This window comes from Meriones unguiculatus, chromosome 14, assembly GCF_030254825.1.
Source record: "Meriones unguiculatus strain TT.TT164.6M chromosome 14, Bangor_MerUng_6.1, whole genome shotgun sequence".
In the NCBI taxonomy this organism is placed as follows: domain Eukaryota; kingdom Metazoa; phylum Chordata; class Mammalia; order Rodentia; family Muridae; genus Meriones; species Meriones unguiculatus.
This window is the reverse complement of record NC_083361.1, coordinates 18,550,137-18,569,289: the sequence shown is the minus strand read 5'-3', so window position 1 is coordinate 18,569,289 and position 19,153 is coordinate 18,550,137. Positions and strand designations below refer to the sequence as shown.

The 19,153-nt window shown below is 50.4% G+C and overlaps 1 protein-coding gene across 1 annotated transcript in view; it reads right to left on the bottom strand.

Annotated features, from left to right (window-relative positions):
• Positions 1 to 5,231: 5,231 nt before the first annotated feature.
• The window catches only part of Cog7 (component of oligomeric golgi complex 7), a 54,754-nt gene continuing 40,832 nt past the window's right edge, over positions 5,232 to 19,153 (bottom strand). The window contains exons 12-17 of the mRNA XM_021640640.2: positions 16,564 to 16,750; positions 15,092 to 15,232; positions 9,848 to 9,931; positions 8,501 to 8,615; positions 7,829 to 7,972; positions 5,232 to 5,757 (exon numbers count right to left, since the gene is read on the bottom strand). Of these exons, the coding sequence (XP_021496315.1) occupies positions 5,591 to 5,757; positions 7,829 to 7,972; positions 8,501 to 8,615; positions 9,848 to 9,931; positions 15,092 to 15,232; positions 16,564 to 16,750 (838 nt within the window). The 3' untranslated portion in view covers positions 5,232 to 5,590. The remainder of the gene's footprint in view (positions 5,758 to 7,828; positions 7,973 to 8,500; positions 8,616 to 9,847; positions 9,932 to 15,091; positions 15,233 to 16,563; positions 16,751 to 19,153) is intronic.

The window sequence follows — 19,153 nt, the reverse complement described above, 5'->3', positions numbered from 1 at the left end:
GAGCATGCCTGGGGCATGGGAAGGGCAAGCTGGCTGCTTTGAGAGCCAAGAGCTTTCGGGCAGGCCAGAAATCCTAGGCCAGCTTGGGAATCATGCACTTCCTCCCAAGTTGTCCACAAGCATTGGCCTGTGGCCCTCAGCAATGTCACCCAATTATTTCTTTAGGTTGCACAGTCAAACCGACTTCAGCAAAACCAGTCATGGGGATGGAGGACAGAGTCTTTAATCACAGGCACAAAGATCCAAGTTCAAGACCAGCTTGGACTATACAGTGAGACCATCTCAAACTAAACCACACAAACAAACAAACAAAGAACCCACAAAACAAATAGATGTTCTCAAGCATCCCAAATGATTCAGTCTCTGCTTCTGGAGCCTCTGGGGTCTCTCTTTATGCTGGCCCCAGGATGACACTCATTGGTCCCTCACTGGGTCATATGCCCATCTCAGAGCCAATCAGCATGGTTGGTGAGCTGCATAAACTGCTCAGAGAGGCATACCCAATTCTATCTGCCCAGACCTAAAGCCACCGTAGCACCCAGCAAACTGCAGAGGCTGAGGGGGGTGGGGCCTAGTGCCCAGGGTTGCCAGACAAACTTCAGGTCGCTCAGTTAAACCAACTTCGGGGAGACAAGAAGTTGGTTTTGTAGTACAGTTACACTCATGTAATAGTTGGGGTATATTACATGAATAAGTCATTTGTTTTTCTCACATCCAAACTTAAGTGAACGGTCTGGATCCTTTGCTAGCAAACATGGCAACTCTGATGACTCCTCCTGGACGAGGCAATGCTGCTTGTAGGAGCAGGCGGCTGGCCCATGCAGGGCACCTCTGCCATCTGCCAAATCCCAGTGAGGGAAGAGCCTGGCTACAAAGCCTGCTGTCTGAGGTCTAGCCTGGCGAGTGGAGATTAGCTGGGCTCCTTGGTCTGCCAGCCAGGACCCGCTGCCACTGTGAAGAAAGGCAGTGGCCACCTGGGTCACACTAGAGGCTGTGTGGGGGACATAGGGTCTCCCAGTTCAGGGCCCAGCTAGGCTGCAGGCTGTGGGGTGTCCATCCTTGCTGCTGTGCCTACAGCTTTTTTCAGCAGCCCTCAACACACTCACCATCACCATTTACTGCCATTATCATGCTACAGCTACGGCACACCCCGTCCTTACCACCACATGCCGGACCCTACCCCACACACTTGTGTGGTGTGTGCACACGTGTTCCTGGGAGCACAGATGCATATGAAAGCCAGAGGCCAACGTCAGACTGCGCTCCACCTTCGCTCCTTTTGAGACAAGAGTATCTCACTGAACCTGGTGCTCAAAGACTGGCTAGGCTAGGCTAGCCTGCCGGGCAGTTCCAGAGATCTGCCTGTCTCCAGCCTAACGGTGTAGTTACGGACCCAGGCCGCTGTGCCCAGCTTGCTTGTCTATTAATTATTCGTATGCCGGGAATTCTGACTCCAGTCCCCATGTCTGTGTGGCAAACACTTTGCTGAATGAAGCATCTCCCTGGCCCTCGTTCCAAGTACTGTGTAATTTCCATCTCACTTCAGCCTCCTAACCAGGAAGTAGTAATATAAAATTTTAATTTTTTTTTTTTTTTTGAGACAGGGTCTCACTGTATAGCCTTGGCTGGCCTTACAATCACAGAGATCTGCCAGCCTCTGTCTCCTGAGTGTTCAGATTAAAGGCGTATCCCACCACACTTGGCTCACAATATCCTATTTAAGGGTAAGTAAATCGAGTCTTGAAGAGGCAAAGACACCCAGTCACCATTCTAGTGACTGCCTATGGCTTGAAAGCTTCCTCTGAAACTCATACTGAAAACTAAGGCTCCAATCATAAGTTTAGGCTCTGCAGCTCAATGGCAGAGTCCCAGCCCAATATACCGGAGGTTCATTCCCAGTACCAAAGCAAACAAACAAAAAGACCCAGAAAGCATTCTGTTGCTTGTATTTGGGGGTATCTCAACTGGGCAGTAAATGGTCATCACTGGCTTTATTTTTTAATTTACTTTTATTTATGTGTGAGTGTGTGCATATGTGTCTATCTGTGTGTGCATGCATGTGTGTGTATGCATGAGTGTGTCTATGTGTATGTGTGTGTATGTGTGTGAGAGTGTGTAATAAAAGCCATAGCCACAGCTCAGTCACAGTGATTGCAGCATGAATTCACGTGGAGGTCAGAGGATAACTTGCAGCACTGAGTTCTCTCTTCCACCACATGGTTTGCAGCAAGCCTCTTTGCCTCCTGAGCCATCTCGGGGACCTGCATTAGTGTCTTCAGAAGGGAGAGAAAGCTCACCATGGGATGTCCCTGCCCATGTCATGATAATGCTTACCCTTCACTGGAGATTTACCAGCCTCCAGAACCTTGAGCTAAATAAACTGTTTGTTAGGATTGGGGTCAGGGGGTGCATTTTATGTGTATGAGTATTTTGGCTGTATGAATGTCTGTGTGCCATGTATACAGAATACCCTCAGGGGCCAGAAGAGGGCCTCTAGAACTAGAGGCATGGACAGTGTGAGCTGCCGTATAGGTTGTGGGAATCAAACCCAGGCCCTCTGTAAAAGCAACCCTGCTTTTAACTGCTGAGCCATCTCTCCAGCCCTTGTTGGTTTTTTGAGACAGTGTCTCACATAGCCCATGCTGTGGCTAGTGATGTAAAACACCAACTGGATGTCCTAGGAGAATCCGTGGAGGGAGAAAGGGAAGCTACTGACTCCAGAAGATTCTGCTCACAGGCCCTTTGGAGGCATGGGCAGATGTGCTTGACAAAAACCACATAGCAACTGGTTTGCTGTCCTCACTCTCAGGGGATGGTTAGGGTCAGGTTCCAGGATGATGGTGTCAAGGGTCCCATTATTATCGTAGCCCTGACCTGGCAGTCCAGCCTCCCTGTGCACGGCCTAGAAGAGTATTGTGCTACGGCTACCAGCGACACCATGACCCTTTTTAGCACTGGTTCCAGGTTCAGGGGACTCATATCACCCAAGACAGTCTGACTTCCACTTCCTCTCCAAAAGGGAAGTGAGGCTAACATGCTGAACACTCTGAACAATGAACAGAAACTTGTCACGTGTCATTGCCCCCACTGTGTCTCAATGGCTCTTTGGGTGGTCTAAGTAAGAGTTGGGAACCATATTGGGACCATCACTCCCAAGGTCATCATGCTGCATGACCCTGAAAGTGACTTTCCCAAGGTCATGCAGCGAAGTCTTGCATCCAATGGCCAGCGGCCTTCTGAAGTCTAATCCTTCAAGGCCTCCAGCCACCACAAGCGTGCCCTACCAGCAGTCCCTGTGACCTTCCATGCTTCCAGCTGTCACTTCTTCCGGGTCTGACTCTGGAGTCTGTGATGAACCCTTGAGAAACCAAAGTCTTTTTCTCAGGGCAAGGTCCCAGCTGATACTGTTGTCCATGCTGGCCAAACTAGTTCTCAAGATGTAAGGGCAGTCTCGGTGAGATGCTAGCCCTGGTGGCCTCGTGGGTGTGGCGCACCACTCTACAGGGTGGCACAAGCAGGCTGACCTGCTGGGATTAAGTGTCCCCACGCTGTGTGCCTCCCAGAGCATGCGTCACCGGGGTCACGCACCTCCCGCACGGCGTGCAAAGAGGGCAGCCTGGCGCCGGGTTAAGAGTGCCAGGATACCATGGTCACTAGACTTGCTCTAAACCCCAGCTTGCCACAGAGCAGCTGCTAGGCCTGGAAAGTCCCTGAGCCTCTCTTGATTAGAGATAACAGCCTGTGCCTCCCGGGGCTGTGGTAGGCTTCTATGAGAGAGCCCAGCAAGAAGTAAAGCTTCCCCCTTGGGACCCTGGATAACCTTATTTCTAACAAGCAGCCCTTTCAGAGGCACTGTTACTGTTCCCACCTTCCTTACCAACTGTGGCCAGACATGGCTGTGAATGCCCCTGGGAGGCTGAGGCAGGAAGGTGTTGAGTTTGAGGCTAGCACTGGTCACGGGGTAAAGAAGGCAGACCTTATAGCGCAGCCAGCTCCGAGAGGCCGAGGAAGGAGAACCACAAGTCTAGGGATTCTCTGAGTTACAAAGCAAGTTTGGATCAGCCTGGGCAACTTTGTAAGACATCTCCTCAAACTAAAACAAAAAGGGCTGGGACATAGCTCAGGGGGAGTGCTTGCCTGTCATTCATGAGGCTGTGATTAGATCTCCAGGGTCACAAAAAATAAATAACCAGCTTTGTTTAGGGTAGCCATTGGCTCAGCCAATCCTGGCTACACTAACCATTGTTTCCCTATGGGACTTGCTCTTCTGGGAACCCTTGCAGACAGTTTTGGTTGTCCCGGTGAAGAGCTATGCTCCTGGTAGCTGGTAGAAGCCAGGCTAAGGTAAGGAATGGTTTGCCAGCAAAGTTACTTGACTCAAAATGTTGAGAGGGCTAAGTTAAGAAACACTGAAGCAGGTCCTGTTCCCCCCTCCCCACTCTCCCAGCATCCCTTGCAGCTAGGGATATACCTTCTGACCAAGAAATGGTCAATATGGCCTAGAAGTCAGCATGGGCTGGTGGCACACTGCTGATCGCCTGGCAGAAGGGAGCGCCATGTCTCCAAACCTCTCAGGGTCTGCCCCTGCAACAGTGTGACAGTCACACTGCCCAGGTCACCTGCCGTGAGCACTGGCAAAGGTCCCTATTCTGTTCTGGCCCTAAGTCAGCTCTTGTAGTCTCCACCCTCTGACTTCTCGTTATTGAAAAATTAATTCTTCTCGGCTCGAATCACCCAGGCAATGTTATTTTCTGTTACATATAAGCCAAACACCACCTTGACAAGTACTGATGCGATAAACCAAAAAGATAAAAGGGAGAGAGGGGATGAAATCTGCATAATCCTGGATAGTAAGATAAAATAAATAAAATAAAAAGGGGAAAGTGAAGCCAAAATTCTCACCACAGCCTGTAAGGTCCTGTATGATTTGCCCCGTTCCTCTGTAACATAAATGCCCACTGCCTTTCTCTCCAGCCACCCTGGTTGCATTTGGCCTCTGCACTTGCTCTGTCCTTCCTGAAAGGGATGCCCTCTTGCTCTCTGCTGCCCACCTCCTCCCACCTGGCTGCCTCTTCCTAGCACCTGTGCCTCCGCCTTCCTGTCTACCTGCTCACTAATCCCTCCACACTGGAGAAGCCAGGGCCTCCTTCACAGCCCTATCTACCTCAGCGTTCCCAGGCCCTGTTCAGTGCCTGAGCACTCAGACATCACCAGAGAAGAAGTAAACACCCTTTGCCCATTTCACAGTGTTTATTAAACCCACTTTTAAGACACAGTTCTTCCTTAAGATCATCTTTAAAGTTCTCTCTGATAAATAGTACATTACTTCTCATTTACAGCCTTTCCTTTATAGAGACTGGGTTTCACTCTAGCCCAGGCAGCAATCCTCCTGCCTCTGTTTTCCAAGGGATTACAGACATGCACCACCATGCCTGGCTTATAACCTTCTTTTCTTGGTTATAACAAAAAAAGAAGAAGAAGAAGAGAAAAACTCCTTGCACCCTGCCACAGCATTGACAGACGCTGAGAATTAATCCATTCTGAGAGACACAGGTCCTGACCCCGCCCTGGATCCTCTTTGCAGAACTGGTCAGTAGTTGACGCCACGCATGGCAGCCACTGTGGCTGCGAGTCGGCGGGGCAGGCCTTTGCTGACCTGTCTGTACTCCTCGGGCTTGGCCTTCAAGAGCATCACAATGTTCTGGAGAGTGCGTGATGGCTGCAGTCCCAGCGCATCCATCACGTTGATCAGATAGTCTGTGGGTGAGGAGGAGACAGGTTCAGCAGTGCAGAATATGGGGGCCCACAGCCTCCCCAAATGCTGGGTGCTCCCTTGCTCCTCCTGCAGGCAGGCCTTCAGTGGGGGGCTGGGGGACCCTTCTCCAACAGGGTTTAACTGAACTGTGGGTATGAGCCCGGCCCTGGAATTCTAACTTAATGAAGAATCAGCTGGCATTGCCACCTTCCGCTCCCCTCCTCCTCTAACACCAGTGTAAAAGGTAGCTGGCCTCCCCCACGGCCCATCCCCAGCATGTTCTCCAGCGTGTGGCAAAGCAAAGGAGGTGGGAAACGTGGGCCGAACAACCAAAGCCTACCCTTGGGAACCTCACACTGGGCACAAGGCTGGTGCCAGAGGTGATGGCCTGCTATCATGCAGGCTCCAGTCCCCAGCTCACCCCTGAGAACTAGTTAATGCAGGTTCACCAGCCCAAACCCAGATCAAATGGAGCATGATGGGGAAGAGAGACCTAGTTGGGCAAGATGGCATACATCTTTAGCACTCAAGAGGCGGAGGTAGGTGGAGCTCTGTGAGTTCAAGGACAGCCTGCCTACAGTGTGAGTTCCAGGCCAGCAAGGGCTACACAGTGAGATCCTGTCTCAAGAGAGAGACAGACAGACAGGGGTCAGTCATTCTGAGAAGCAGTCCTGGACTCTAACAGCCTGAGCGGCGCTCTCAGACTGGAAAACATCCAGCTGCAGCCAGGAGCGCCACCCTTTACCAGCGCTGCCCATGGTCAGTGCCCACCAGGCAGCAGGGACAGAGGTGAGATAGGACAGAGGCCTTAAAAGTGTCTGTTGTGTTGGAAGGGTCACTGCACATGCCTCCTTCCCCCTCTTTCCACTCAGAAGGCCTGGAGGGGGCAGCACCACTCAGGCCACCCCTGGACATCCTGACCCTCTGATTCTACCAGGGCCCACCTCTGTCTAGTCCTGAGCTCCAGGTCAGGCCAGGCTCTTCCCTGGGTCTTCTTCAGGCCCAGCTCAATAGTAAAACCAGGAGGCCCTCATCTGCCATGACCTTGGGTTGGGCCAGCAGCGTTGTTACGTGAACGCTCACACTCCTTTGCCACAGGCACCTCTCAGCCCTTAACCTCACTTCCTTATGGTCAACAGGCAAAGAAATACTAATCCCTGCTGTGGGCCATTCCTTAGCACCATGGCTGGCACACAGTAGGTGCTCAAGCCATGCTGAGTAAGCAGGGAGGGAAGGAGACACGGACCACTGAAGTCCAGGGGCAATCCCAGCACCTCATGCCCTCCACCACCACCGCCCCGTCCCAGGCAGCAGCTCCATGCTCTCACTTATACCAGCTGGGTATACCAAAAGGCGTCTGAATTTCCTTATCCATTTCTGAATGCTCGTGCCCAGAAAAACCACTGAAAGGTGGCAGTGCCTCTGGGAAGAGCCGAAGGCAGACTGAAATGAGGAGCGAGGGAATCCAGGCAGCTGGACTGTAGGCTGGGCCCATCACCAACCTCTCTGGAACCCTAAGGACTCATTTGCTTCTAGTTCTTCATTAGCAAAACAAACAGAAGTGGGACCTGGCTCAGCCCCGTGGTCACCTGGGTGACAGCTGGGATGAGTGTCCAGGGAGCTGATTGTTAAGGCTCCTCCACCCTCTCTCCAGTGGGAGTGGGGAAGCCATGCCCTCTGACCTGGGGCAGGACAGCATTCTGAAGGGGACCACAGAGGAGCCTAGCATGCGGCCAGCCTTGTCGTGCAACATCACCTCCCTACAGGATTGCGTAACACCGTGGGCGCACGCCGGCTTCAGTGCCTGATATGCCTGGTATGCAGTGAGCACTCTATAAACGTTAGTTAGTTTAGTAATTACTATGTTCATGAGCAGAAGCCCAGGCAGGGCCAGGCTGCCTCGATCACTCCAATGCCTCTCACTGAAGCCCCTTAATGGTTCTCCATCTCCATAGCTAGTCAACTCCAGAATTAAAGTTGGGAGGCGTTTGGGGTGATATTCCTGAAGACGAAGAGGGAAGTCAAACTTGCAACAGCTTCTCTCCTCTCCTCCTGCAGGCCCAAAACACTTACCAATGTCTGTAGCCAGCTGCTTGGTGGAGTGTGGGGTCAGCTCTGGGATCTGGAGGATCACATCGCAATAGGTCTGCATGGTGGCCCTGGCAATGGAGCCCAGCCAGTTGTCAGCCATGTTGTCCAACTCAGGAAGTTCATCCCCTGAAGGAGAGAGGTTATAGAGAAATACAAAATCTGCTCCTGCTCAGAGTATCCCGGCTCCCAGTAAGTACTACAAGCCCTCAGGTGCCAGGGAGCTGGTGGGCTCAGTGGGAAACAGAATGGGGAACCTGTGGGTCCACTGGCACTGACCAGGGACAAGGAGAAGTCAGTCTGGTGCAGCTACCCAAGTCCCTATAAGCCTGGGAAACAAATCAAGCCACAGATGCCAAGACTTCTGCAGGGGACCCTAGAGAGATGAGAGCCTCAAAGTAAAGGCAGAGGTGGGTGCTAAGGGAGCAAAGAGGCAATGCATAAGACAGGTGCCATGCTGGGACCGTGACTGTGGCCTCCCACTTGCTGGGATTATAGGCATGAGCCGCCAGTGCAGGTTTCCTGCTCTGTATTTGACAACTACATCACTGGGAGTTTGGAGAGGTTTACAGCTGACGAGGTGTTGAAGATGGCCCCATACGGCAGGCACCCACTGCTCCCTGGACAGCGGGCGCTAGGGCTTTCTGGTGCTCTCACCTTGCTCAGGAGGGAATGGCAGCTTCCCAGCATGCAAGGCCAGCTCTAATGCGGAGTCCTCTTGAGTCACAAACGGCTCAAGATTCAGGGGCAGGGACATGAGGTACTGGCCAATCTGCAACAAAAGAAAGCACTTTCAGACATTGACCCACCTAGGCAATGACTCGCCGAGTTCATTTCTGAGAGGCAAAACTGCTAAACCTTGGAGGAGCACCAGTATGAGTGAGGTGATACTATTTATGGCAACAGCTCAGAAACAAGCACTAAGGGGCTGGGGAGAGCTCAGCCAGGCAGGCACTGATGCTCAAGCCTGAGGGAGAACCCAAGTTCTTCCCCAGCACCCGTGTGAAAATCCAGGTGTGGTGGGGCATGCCTGTAATCCCAGGGCTGAGGAAACAGACAGGTGGATCCCTGGGGCCTGTTAGCCAGCCAGACTAGCTGAATCAGGGAGCTAAAGGTCTCAGTGAGAGACTGCCTCAAAAACAAGGTGGCTAGCCGGCCTCCACATGCACACTCCCTTTCACACACGCACACACGCACACCAATAGAGCCTTGCTCCACCCTGCAGACCCATCCTTCTCAGCAGCGGCTGCAGTGTTCTGAAATGCATCCAGCACCATCTCCTTCAATGAGGCAGCGAGCACCAAAGGCCTCGCAAGACTGAAAACACTGTGTAAAGCTGAGTTCTCATTACTGTCACAGACAAAGTCCACTCGGGTGCTAATGTCAGCAAGGGTGCCCAAGTCCTGTCACTTGGACTTGCACCTGGTTCTTTTTCTCTCCCTGTAAGATAGCTTAGCCTGGAGAAAGAAGACACTATGTTTGGAAGTTGCCATTTATAACTACAGTCTAGAGAGAAAATCACATCGTAATTTTCACACGCTAGCAAACAAAGATGGCAGAGCCTTCTTGGCTGACGCAGACCCATAAAAGGGAAAGCTGTAAGACACTGGGGGCAAGCCCACAGCTAACACAGCATCTGTCACAGTGGGCAAGACAGACATGTGAGCCCAACTGTGCCCATTTCAAGCACTTCCTTCCATTACGATTCACAGCTGTTTGTGTTTTAAGGTAAATATAGAAGAACAGAAACTAATTTGGCCACCGTTCCTTGATTTCTGAGTGGACTCAGTTCGGATACCCTTAGGGGGCCACACTGGAAGAGGAGGGCAGGTGCCACAGTGTCTTAGCACCTGGAATAACTAGGGTTTGCCAGACCTGAATGAAGAGTATCCCAAACCAGGTCCACATGGCACAGACCAGTTGATGACTTCCAGAAGGGAATCAGAAGACAAGGCGAGCTGTGAAATGCACAGGCCGCCTTGGAGTGCACCCAAGAGCTCTTACATTGCTGATGTACTCCAGAGGCGTGAGGCTGAAGGCAGGCAGATCGTCTGTCAGGGTTTCTCCAATGCCAGCTGTGTTCCAGCTCTGGGAGGGGACAGGAGGAAGCAATTAGAAACAGGCTACCAGGCAGCCCTAGAAGGTACACTGTGATAGCACACAGAGGCCAGCATGGCCCTTTCTGAAAGAGTCATCCATTGGCAGGGCTGGCCTGGGGGCCTGACGCCACTCAGCAGGCCAGGGACATCTCTTTGAATGTCCTGGAAGTCCACCAGAAGGTGCAAACTTCCAACTCCCAGCCTACAAAGGTGCACTGATGGACACTGATAGCTTCTTCTTGTCTCATTAGGAACATGAGATGAGTTAGGTACTCCTTAGTCTGTGCTTATATGCATGGGTCGCCATGCAAAGAGGTGCCGAACACGAACTTTGGCCTTCGGAATTCTGAAGTGGATGGGAATCTCTGCTCTTTCTCAGAGGATACAGAAGGCTGCTCCTCTTGGGAGGGAGGCCCCATAAGCCTGTACTGCACAGAACCCACACCCACTCACCAAAACCACTCTGACTCAAGTGAGGATGTGTTGCCTTCTCCATGTATGTCTAGGATGACCCAGGGCTTGGGCAAAACCTGAAAAACTGTCCTCTATCTCTCTGGTGGTCCTCTGTGAGGGGACAGCCTCAGCACCCCAGGCAGCTCTTGCTGTTTGAAGTGGAGCCACCTGGACACTGTTGCACGAGCTTCCTGACAACCCGTAAGCATGTCTCCCAACAGCACACATGCGCGCACGGCCTCATCTTGGCACACTTTTCCGAGAAACCCAGCTTCTTGATTCCAGCCTGGAGAACAAGGACCTCTCTGGCTGGCCTCCAGGAGTAACCCTGGAGGTCGCAGCCACCTGGTGCCGATCTGGTTGCTTGATCCTTTAAGTAGCATTCCTGGAATGGAACGACAAAGCTACCCTGGGGCTCTTGGCCCAGGCTAAGCTTTAGCAAGCCTCTGTGTCTAAATGCCAACTCCATCTAGTCTCTGTTTCTTTTTTCTTCCTGGCATTGTCTTATCCCTTTCTGTTTTCTACATTCCTTGTGCTTGTTTGAGAATCTTTTTATTCAAATATCCCACCCACCCCAACTAACTCCCATCCATTTTGTTTTATTTGTTTGTTTGTTTGTTTGAGATGGGGGTCTCATAAATCCCAGGCAAGCCTTAAATTCACCATGTAGTCAAGGATGACCCTGAACTCCTGATCCTCTTGCTTGACCTCCCAAGTACTTGGACTGTAAATACAGAACCATGTAGTGCTGGGGGTTGAACACAAAGCTTCAAGAACACTAGGAAAATGCTCTATCAATATTCCTACATCCTTTGCTCCAAATCCACTTTAAGGGAACACTCCACCCCCACACACTTATTGTCGTAGTTGAAGTGAGAATGGCCCCCACAGGTTCATAGATTGGCATATTTAGTCACTAGTCGGTAAACTGCTTGAGAAGAATTAGAAGTATTAGAAAGTGTGGTCTTGTTAGAGAAAGTGTGCCATTGTGGGTGGATTTTGAGGTTTCAAAAGCCCATGCCAGTCCAGCGGCTCTTCGCTTGCTGCCTGTGGATCAGATATAAAGCTCTCACCTTCCACTCCAGCACTATGCCTGACTGCATACCCCCATACTTCCTGCCATGATGATAATGGAGTAAACTATAAGCAACCCCCTGTGAAACCTTTTCTAACAGTTGCCTTGGTCATGGTGTCTCTTCCTAGCAATGGAACACTGTCTAAGGCACTTACCTAGTTCCCATAATGTTCACTTTCTCATACTAGTCTTTGTCCTTGTTCTCAGAAGCTACTGAAGGAGCAAGATGGCTAGAAAACCACTCCCTCCCTACCACATCCTCTCAGCCTATTTTCTGCCCTCTCTTGTGTGTGCACAGAGATGGGCTGGCACTGAGGGCTGTGTGAGGTGCAAGAGCTTAGGGAAGGGAGCAGCCACAGGATGTAGGCAAATGTGAAGTTGCGGAAGTGAGGATGGAAAGAGAATGAATAGCTCTCATACCAGCCTAGGAAGAGACACCATATTAAACAAGTAGCTTTCTGGGAAAGGTGGGGTGGGCAGGAGAGGACAGAAAGGAAGGGAAAGAGCAAAAAGAGAAAGGGAGGGAGGGAGAGAGACATACAGTTGAAGAGAAATGGAAGACAGTTTCACTATGCAGGATCCTGGCTCCTTATCCAAATAGTGGCATTTATAAAATAACTGAAAATCAGAATGCAGATGAGTGATACTGAGAAATTGTTCTAGGGGGCCCAGAGAGATGGCTCAGCCAGTCAAGTGCTTTCTACCCAAGCCTGATGGCCTAAGTCTGATCCCTGGAACTCACGTAAAGGTGGAAGGAAAGAACTGACTCCACAAAGTTGTTCTCTGACCTCAACATACAGGCTGTAGCATACATGTGGCTGCCCTTACACAGCCATCCCTCTCATACACACAATAATGAGAAGAACAAGAACAAGAATAAGAACAAGAAATGTTCTTCCTAGAGCCCTTCAGATGAAGCTGCATGCTCCAGAGCTGGTCACTGTAGCAACAGAATGAGCTTTCCACACACACCCCCTACTCTGCATGTGTAAGGATTCCTGTAATAAAAAGTCTTTAAAAGCAGACTCTCAGGGCTGGAAAATGGTTCAGTGGTTAAAAACACTGTCTGCTCTTCCAGAGGTCCTGAGTTCAATTCAATCATATGGTGGCCCTGTTCTCCTCTTCTGGCACGCAGGTGTACATGCAGATAGAGCACTCACATATGTAAAATAAATTTTAAAATCTTTAAACAAACAAACAAGAAGCAGACTCTCAAAGGTAGACACAGTGGTATACACCTTGAATCCCAGCACTCAAGAGGCAGGTCTCTATGAGTCTAAGGTGAGCCTGGTCTACATAATGAGTTCCAGGCCAGTCAGGGCTATATAATAAGAACTTGTCTCAAAAAGTAAATAAATAAATAGATATATAAAATAAAATAAAGCAGGTTCTCAGACTGGCCCTGGGGAGCCATGGAAAGGCTAAAAGTGATATCAGAACAGTGCCCTGTAAAACTGCATCCAGCAAACACCCTGAGGGAGACTGGGAGTAGGCAATGGAGTGAAAAACATTTCAGAGATGGTAGAGACCTGAACCAGGCAGCAGTCAGGAAGTGGAAAGCCCAGAAGTGACACTATGGGGCAGGACAGGGGTGAGGAATGACACAGCAAAGACCATTGTCATCATCATCCATCAAGAGTGCAAGTGCTATGAGTTGGAGGCCTGAGCCAGGCATCTCAGAGGAAGCAGAGAGAGCCTCAAGAGAACAGAGTCAGGCACAGAAGGGAGGGGGGGAAGTCTGGAAAAGGGTCAAGAGGGAATGGCCTGAGGTGGGAAGGACTTGGAGAGCAGGCAAACAAGGCTCACTTGAAGAGGGCAAGGCGGAAATGGTGGAGGTTATTTCTTAATTGTTCAAGATTTACTTAAACTGCCCTTCAAAGGGGCTTTTCTATTAATCTGTCAGCAGGTAATACAGGTAAACGTCAATAATTTATTCTGAATTGAATATAGTGTTGGTTAATAGTCTTAAAATACAAAGGGGCAAAACAATTTACCAGCAAACATTCAATGACCAGGGTTTTATTTTCAAATCCTCAAGGCCTAAGTGTTTGCCCTTTCATTGTGTGCTGGACGCAGTCTCCCACACAACTCCTTCTAATCCCTGAAGCTACCTTGTTCTACCCAGTGTACCAGCACCGTGGTAAAGCCTCAACAAGAAGTGGGGATTCCAGCAACTGGGCTAGGAGTCACAATAAGAAACTCTGGTATACAGAAACGGAGGCGAAAAGGCAGGTGGGAGCCCATTTCAGTGTGGGACTAAGACCAACCACTGGTGAAGTAAGGCCAACATCTTAAACTATGATAAAATAAAACGCTAAGAACATAGGCCATGTTTAGCTCCCAGCACACACGCCGTGGCTCATAGCCATCTGTAACTCCAGTTCCAGATGGCCTTCCCATCATCTCCGCTGCATCACCTCTGCAGTGTTAGAAGGACAAACTCCGACTAGAGTCGACATCACAGAATCTTGTGGGGTGAAAATCAAAGTCCCAGAGTGGAACGAACACCAAAACCATGCAGGCGAACACAGTCGATTTATGGACAGAGATTCTCAGACCCAGAGAGCAGCTGAGACTTAACCAAGGCTATAGGGCTTTTCACACACTTTCTAGAGGACAGCAGAAAACCAAGGCCTTGAAATTATACCATTCAAGTTCCTGCCATTTCCTTAAAGGATCTGTGTGTACCCTGGAAGAAAGCACATAGCTGGATCTTTCCCAAAACAATTACCTTCCAGAACCTAAGCAGACTGAGAAGCTGACAAGACCAGGGTGCCCTGGCCAGCAACCCAAAGGGAGAGCAATGGGATCAGAACCAAGGACAGATGGGGCAAGTGGACAAGATGTGACTGCTGGGCAGCTCCTCCAAAGGCAACTGGGACAAGCAGAGAAGGGAAGAGGGCATGAGGTAAGGGCAGGGAGATGACTCTGAAACAGGCAGACAGGAAGATATCAGAAAAGACAGTAGCAGCACCATGGGGTGTGTGGCCTGCAATGGCAGCACAGCCCAATTAAGGCAGAGAGGGTCATGACTTCAAGGCCAGCCAGGGGAGCAGAGAGCCAGTGAGCAAGCCAAAGCCGCAGAGCCCCCTCCAAAACAATGAATCAAGGCACATGCATGCTCCTGCTCAAGAACCACAACTGTTGCCTCTGGCAGGAGAGCAACCCAACATCAGGGAACCAGGGCATCAGAGCAGCACACAGCATCCTGAAAATGTGGGAAAGGCCCCACCAACAGGAATGCTAACAAGCAATAATAACCTTCGGAAAGCCAGGTGTGACAGCACACGCCTATAATCACAGCACTTGGGGGCTGAGGTAAGGGGGATGGTGAGATTCAGGCCAGCCCGGGCTATGTAGTAAGACCCTGTCTCAAATAAGAACCACTATCATTATCATCATCATCTTATGAAACGGCCTCTCAATGTAGCATCTGAGTAACTACAATTAAGGTAAGAAACTCATGCCAAGCTGGAGACTGAAATGACCAAGTGACTGGGCCGCCCTCAGTGGCAAAACTGTTTGCTCCTGCATCTCCTGGAAGGCGGGGAGAAGATCCTGGCACGGGCTGAGACTATGTGAAACCAGGGAGTACAGACATTGCAGTCAGTGGGAACTCACATCCATCCTGGAAATGAGCAGCAGCTGCTGTTTGATGCGCAGGAAGACGGAGTCGAAAGCCAGCTGGTGGGCCTGCTGGTTTAGCCGCGTCAGGGCTGTTCGTGATGCAGACAGCAGGTTGTGGTTACTGGACCCCTTTTCCTGACGCAGGAAAGGCAAAGGCAGTTAAGCCCTAAACAAGGTCGTCAGCGAGTTAGAAGCACTGAAAGATCACTAAGTGGAACACAGTGAATGCCTTTTACAACAGTGGTCCCCAAACCTGACTATGCCCTTCCTGGGAAAAGGTTATCTGACAGATTCACAAGTTCCAAAACACTGAACCCATGAGGGCTGACGTCACTTTCCAGGTGACTCTGATGCGTTTCTCCCAACATGAGTTTATGGATTAGCAGTTTAGGAAAATCCAACTTGTGACCACCCCTTGGGGACTGAGGAGGAGGGAAAAAGATCCATGGCCTCACATATAAACAAGAGTGACGGACAGAGCTCTGATTCCCATAGAGGTCAGGTCAGCTACCCTTGGCTGAAAGCCAGAGCATGTACAACCTGTGTGAGTCCTGGGAATCCACAGAGCCTGAGAAAATACAGGGATGGAAAATGTAACCTTAGTTCTTGTGATTGCAAATGGGCCGATTACAACAGACATAAATCAGATTAGCAATAAAGATAAACAGAGTTGGTTTAACTTAATCTCAGGAGCATGGATGAATGAGCTTACAGAATTGCTTTAAGAAAGTGTGTTTGTCAAACTCAGATATAGCCAGTGGTGGGCCAAGGATGGGGAGCCTCTGGGGAAGCAACAGGAGGGCCTCAGTGCACAGGTCACCGCCAGAGCACTGTGCTCATCAGGAGAGCTGTGGACCATATCTGGTGGCATCAGAATGCATCTCCAGTGGGGAGCGTTCTGAGCCAGATGTCCTGGTCCTCTTACCATCCCGTGGGCCATGCCTGGAAGCTAGGTGAGTCATTCCATTTGCTGGAAGTCCTCTTGGCCCTGGATCCAAAGGGCCTAAAGCTCAAAGCCAAGGTCAGCTTCAAAGAAGATGAAGGCGACGAAGACTAGCCAGGAGGGGACCCTCCCCACACAAGGGGGTCTTCCTTATACAGGTTTACTAACTGCAGACAGTGCACATCCGGTCCCTGGCTGCCACTCATAAAAGGGACAGTTGCTACATAAGGACCAGGGACTCCCACTGCCACAGTCTCATAGACAAGTTTATCTCTGAACTGAGATACAGTAAGCTAGGCAAATGGGCAATTCTCAAGACTGGTTTTCATCCATAAAAAGACCCGTCCACTCAACTCCCATAGCTCTACTCAGCCAGTTCCAACCCAACTCCTTAAAGCCTCACATACAGGAGACAGAGATGATGGCAGGGCTACAAACGGAGCCAGAAAACCTGGCACCAGGGAAGAGTGAGTGACAAGGGAAAGCTTTCATTTGTAAGAATGCCGCTGGTCTGGTCTCATACCTTGAGGGTATAAAGTATTTCCATTAAACTGGCATATTCAGCAGGGTTATCTTTCTGGAGGTAATTATATTCCTGCCATGGGTTCTTGGCAGGGCTCTTCTTGTCTGTCAAGATGCTGTCCTGAAAACCTGCCAGGCTCCGAGGGCTGTAGGAGTCAGACAGATACTTGCCCGCCGTGGACAGGATCCTGAAAGGAAAGTGGTGAGCACTGTACCCTGAGCCGGCTGTGCTGAGCTTCCCTTTCAGAGGACACCTTCATGAGGCAGACAGAATTAAGATCTGCTCTGTCCAGAAAAGAAGATGTCCTTCTTCATTTAGGGATGAGCTGGGCCTCAGGTGCACACAAGAAACCAGGGTTCACATTCAAAATCAACTTTAACCCTATTTCACACTTACACCACCAAAAGACACCATCTTGCTGCTGTGGCAGATAGCCTGGCCAAGGGCGGCACTTAGTCAGCCATCTGGGACACCGCTCATTTCCTCACTCCATGGGCATCACGTTGTAGAGGAGTCAAATGGCTGGGGAGCCCCTGGCTGACTGCACATCTATTTACCCTCGGCACATACCTTCTCCACACACTGCACTACGGTGCTGGCATTCACTGGCACACCACAGGGTTTACTTTTGTGGCTTAGATGCTACGGGAAGAGCTACTAAGAGAAGCTGGCACTTGACAGGGTCTTCAAGAAAGAGAAATGCGTCAGGAAGCTTCTCGGTGCTAATCCACCTGCAGTGCTGCTGCGGAGCTGAGTCTCTATAAGACAAGAGCTGCCGCTGGAAACAGTCTCCTCCCTCGCCCACGCAGCCTCCACACCCAAAGGTGCACAGAATTGTAGGAAAAGAAAAGGCACGGTGACAACCCCAAATGCAGCTAACTCCTTTACCCTCCCTCTTGAATACTTCTTATGAGAGCAATTACTCTGGACAAGTCGAGCCACCTGTTGATTTAAAAACAGGCCCCTGAGCCAGGCAGGGTGGTGTATACCTGAAATCCCAGCACTCAGGAAGTTTTGGTCTCAGTTATGTTATGTAAATATGTTTTTGTTTTAATCCCAAGTGTGGGATTTTAGTTTGGGCTTCAGTTTGTCCAGGGCTGTTAACTGTCTTGTGCGGGGCGTGCTCTTTGCCAGCTGGTAATGGCCTGCCTCGTGGACATGGAGAGGGGCATAGTCTAGGGCTCTCAGGACATCAGTGTGGTATGCAGTGTTGGCATGTGACAAGTGGCTTCATCCACCTGAGCTAACAGATCAGTCTTTCTGAGAGCCAAATCTGATTTTGGTTTTGTTTTTGTTTTTCCAGGAACAGCCTCAACTCCCCAGGATAAAACTTAACCATGCGGAAGCCTGGTAGTCAGGGCCATCCCTCACAGCCTCACATTGCCTCTGCTCACCTACTGCCCCCCCCACCCCACCCCACCCCCGCCTCACAGGTCATTCTCTGAAACACTCTCCCTGCTGTGTGTGTCCCTCAGGAGGTCCCTGGGCTCCCCTCTCCTCAGGGGCTGCTGGCAGCCTCTTGTCTCTGCATGGCACCTATCACAGGTTTTCTCGTGTCTCCTACAAGATAGAGCAGACAGAACGCCTAACCCTAGCACCCAGCACAGTGCCTGGCACATGAGAGGGGTTCAGTAGCTGTTTGTGAAGGATCAGGGCCTGTACATAGGGAGCTTGGCATCCACGCTAAAGAAAACAAGGCACGCTAGAAAGGCTTTCTGTAGCCAAGACTGTAGGTTAAAGTGTCCAGATGAGCACAATTCCAACTCCAGAGACCAGTGTCTGTTCTTGGCCTCACCACCACAGACATCACTAGACGACTTCAACAACTAGTGATGACTTGGCCCTCAGTGAAATGAACGCTTGACTTCCCATCACTGTAATGGCCTCTGTGGCCCAGCTGGGGATACTCAAGAGCTAATCGGTCCTAACTCTCAAGCTCAGAGATGAAGGAAGGGGCCAACATGTACCAATGTACCTGGAGAATGCAGCAAGTGTGCACCGAGGAGGGAATGGTATAATTTCACCTATTTCCTCATTTCATTTCCCTTCAAGACACTCAAGCTATTTCTCTCCTCGGCCATCGAAGCCTGTACATTTACACTGAATTCCTGAAGCCTGACTAACCATTTGAATTATCCTACGAGGACCTTAAAAATGCAGGTGCTCCTAGACTTACAAAGGGGCTGAGACCCAATAAACCCTCTTAAGTTGAGCATATCCTAAAGTCCTTAACCTTCTGGGCTTCTAGCTTAGCAACAATAGAGGGGTAACTGACTACGAGATGTTGGCTGGCTGCCAGAGCAGCCCTACATTGTGAGAAAGGCTCATAGCCTGAACAAGGCTAGTTTAGGAAAGACCAAAATTTGAAATATGTATTTTCCTGTCTGTACCAGCATGTAGCCAAAGCATCATAAACAGAACCATCAGTACCGGGGCTGTCTGTGCCAGGTGTTCTAAAGGAGGGTGGAGAGCACCAGGGAGGTACAGAGAAGCCACAGCAATCTCCCTGCATCTCCCTGAAGTCACCTAGGCCAGGAAGTGACACGCAGCTCTGATTTACACAGAACATAGCCTTTTGCAAAGAGATCTT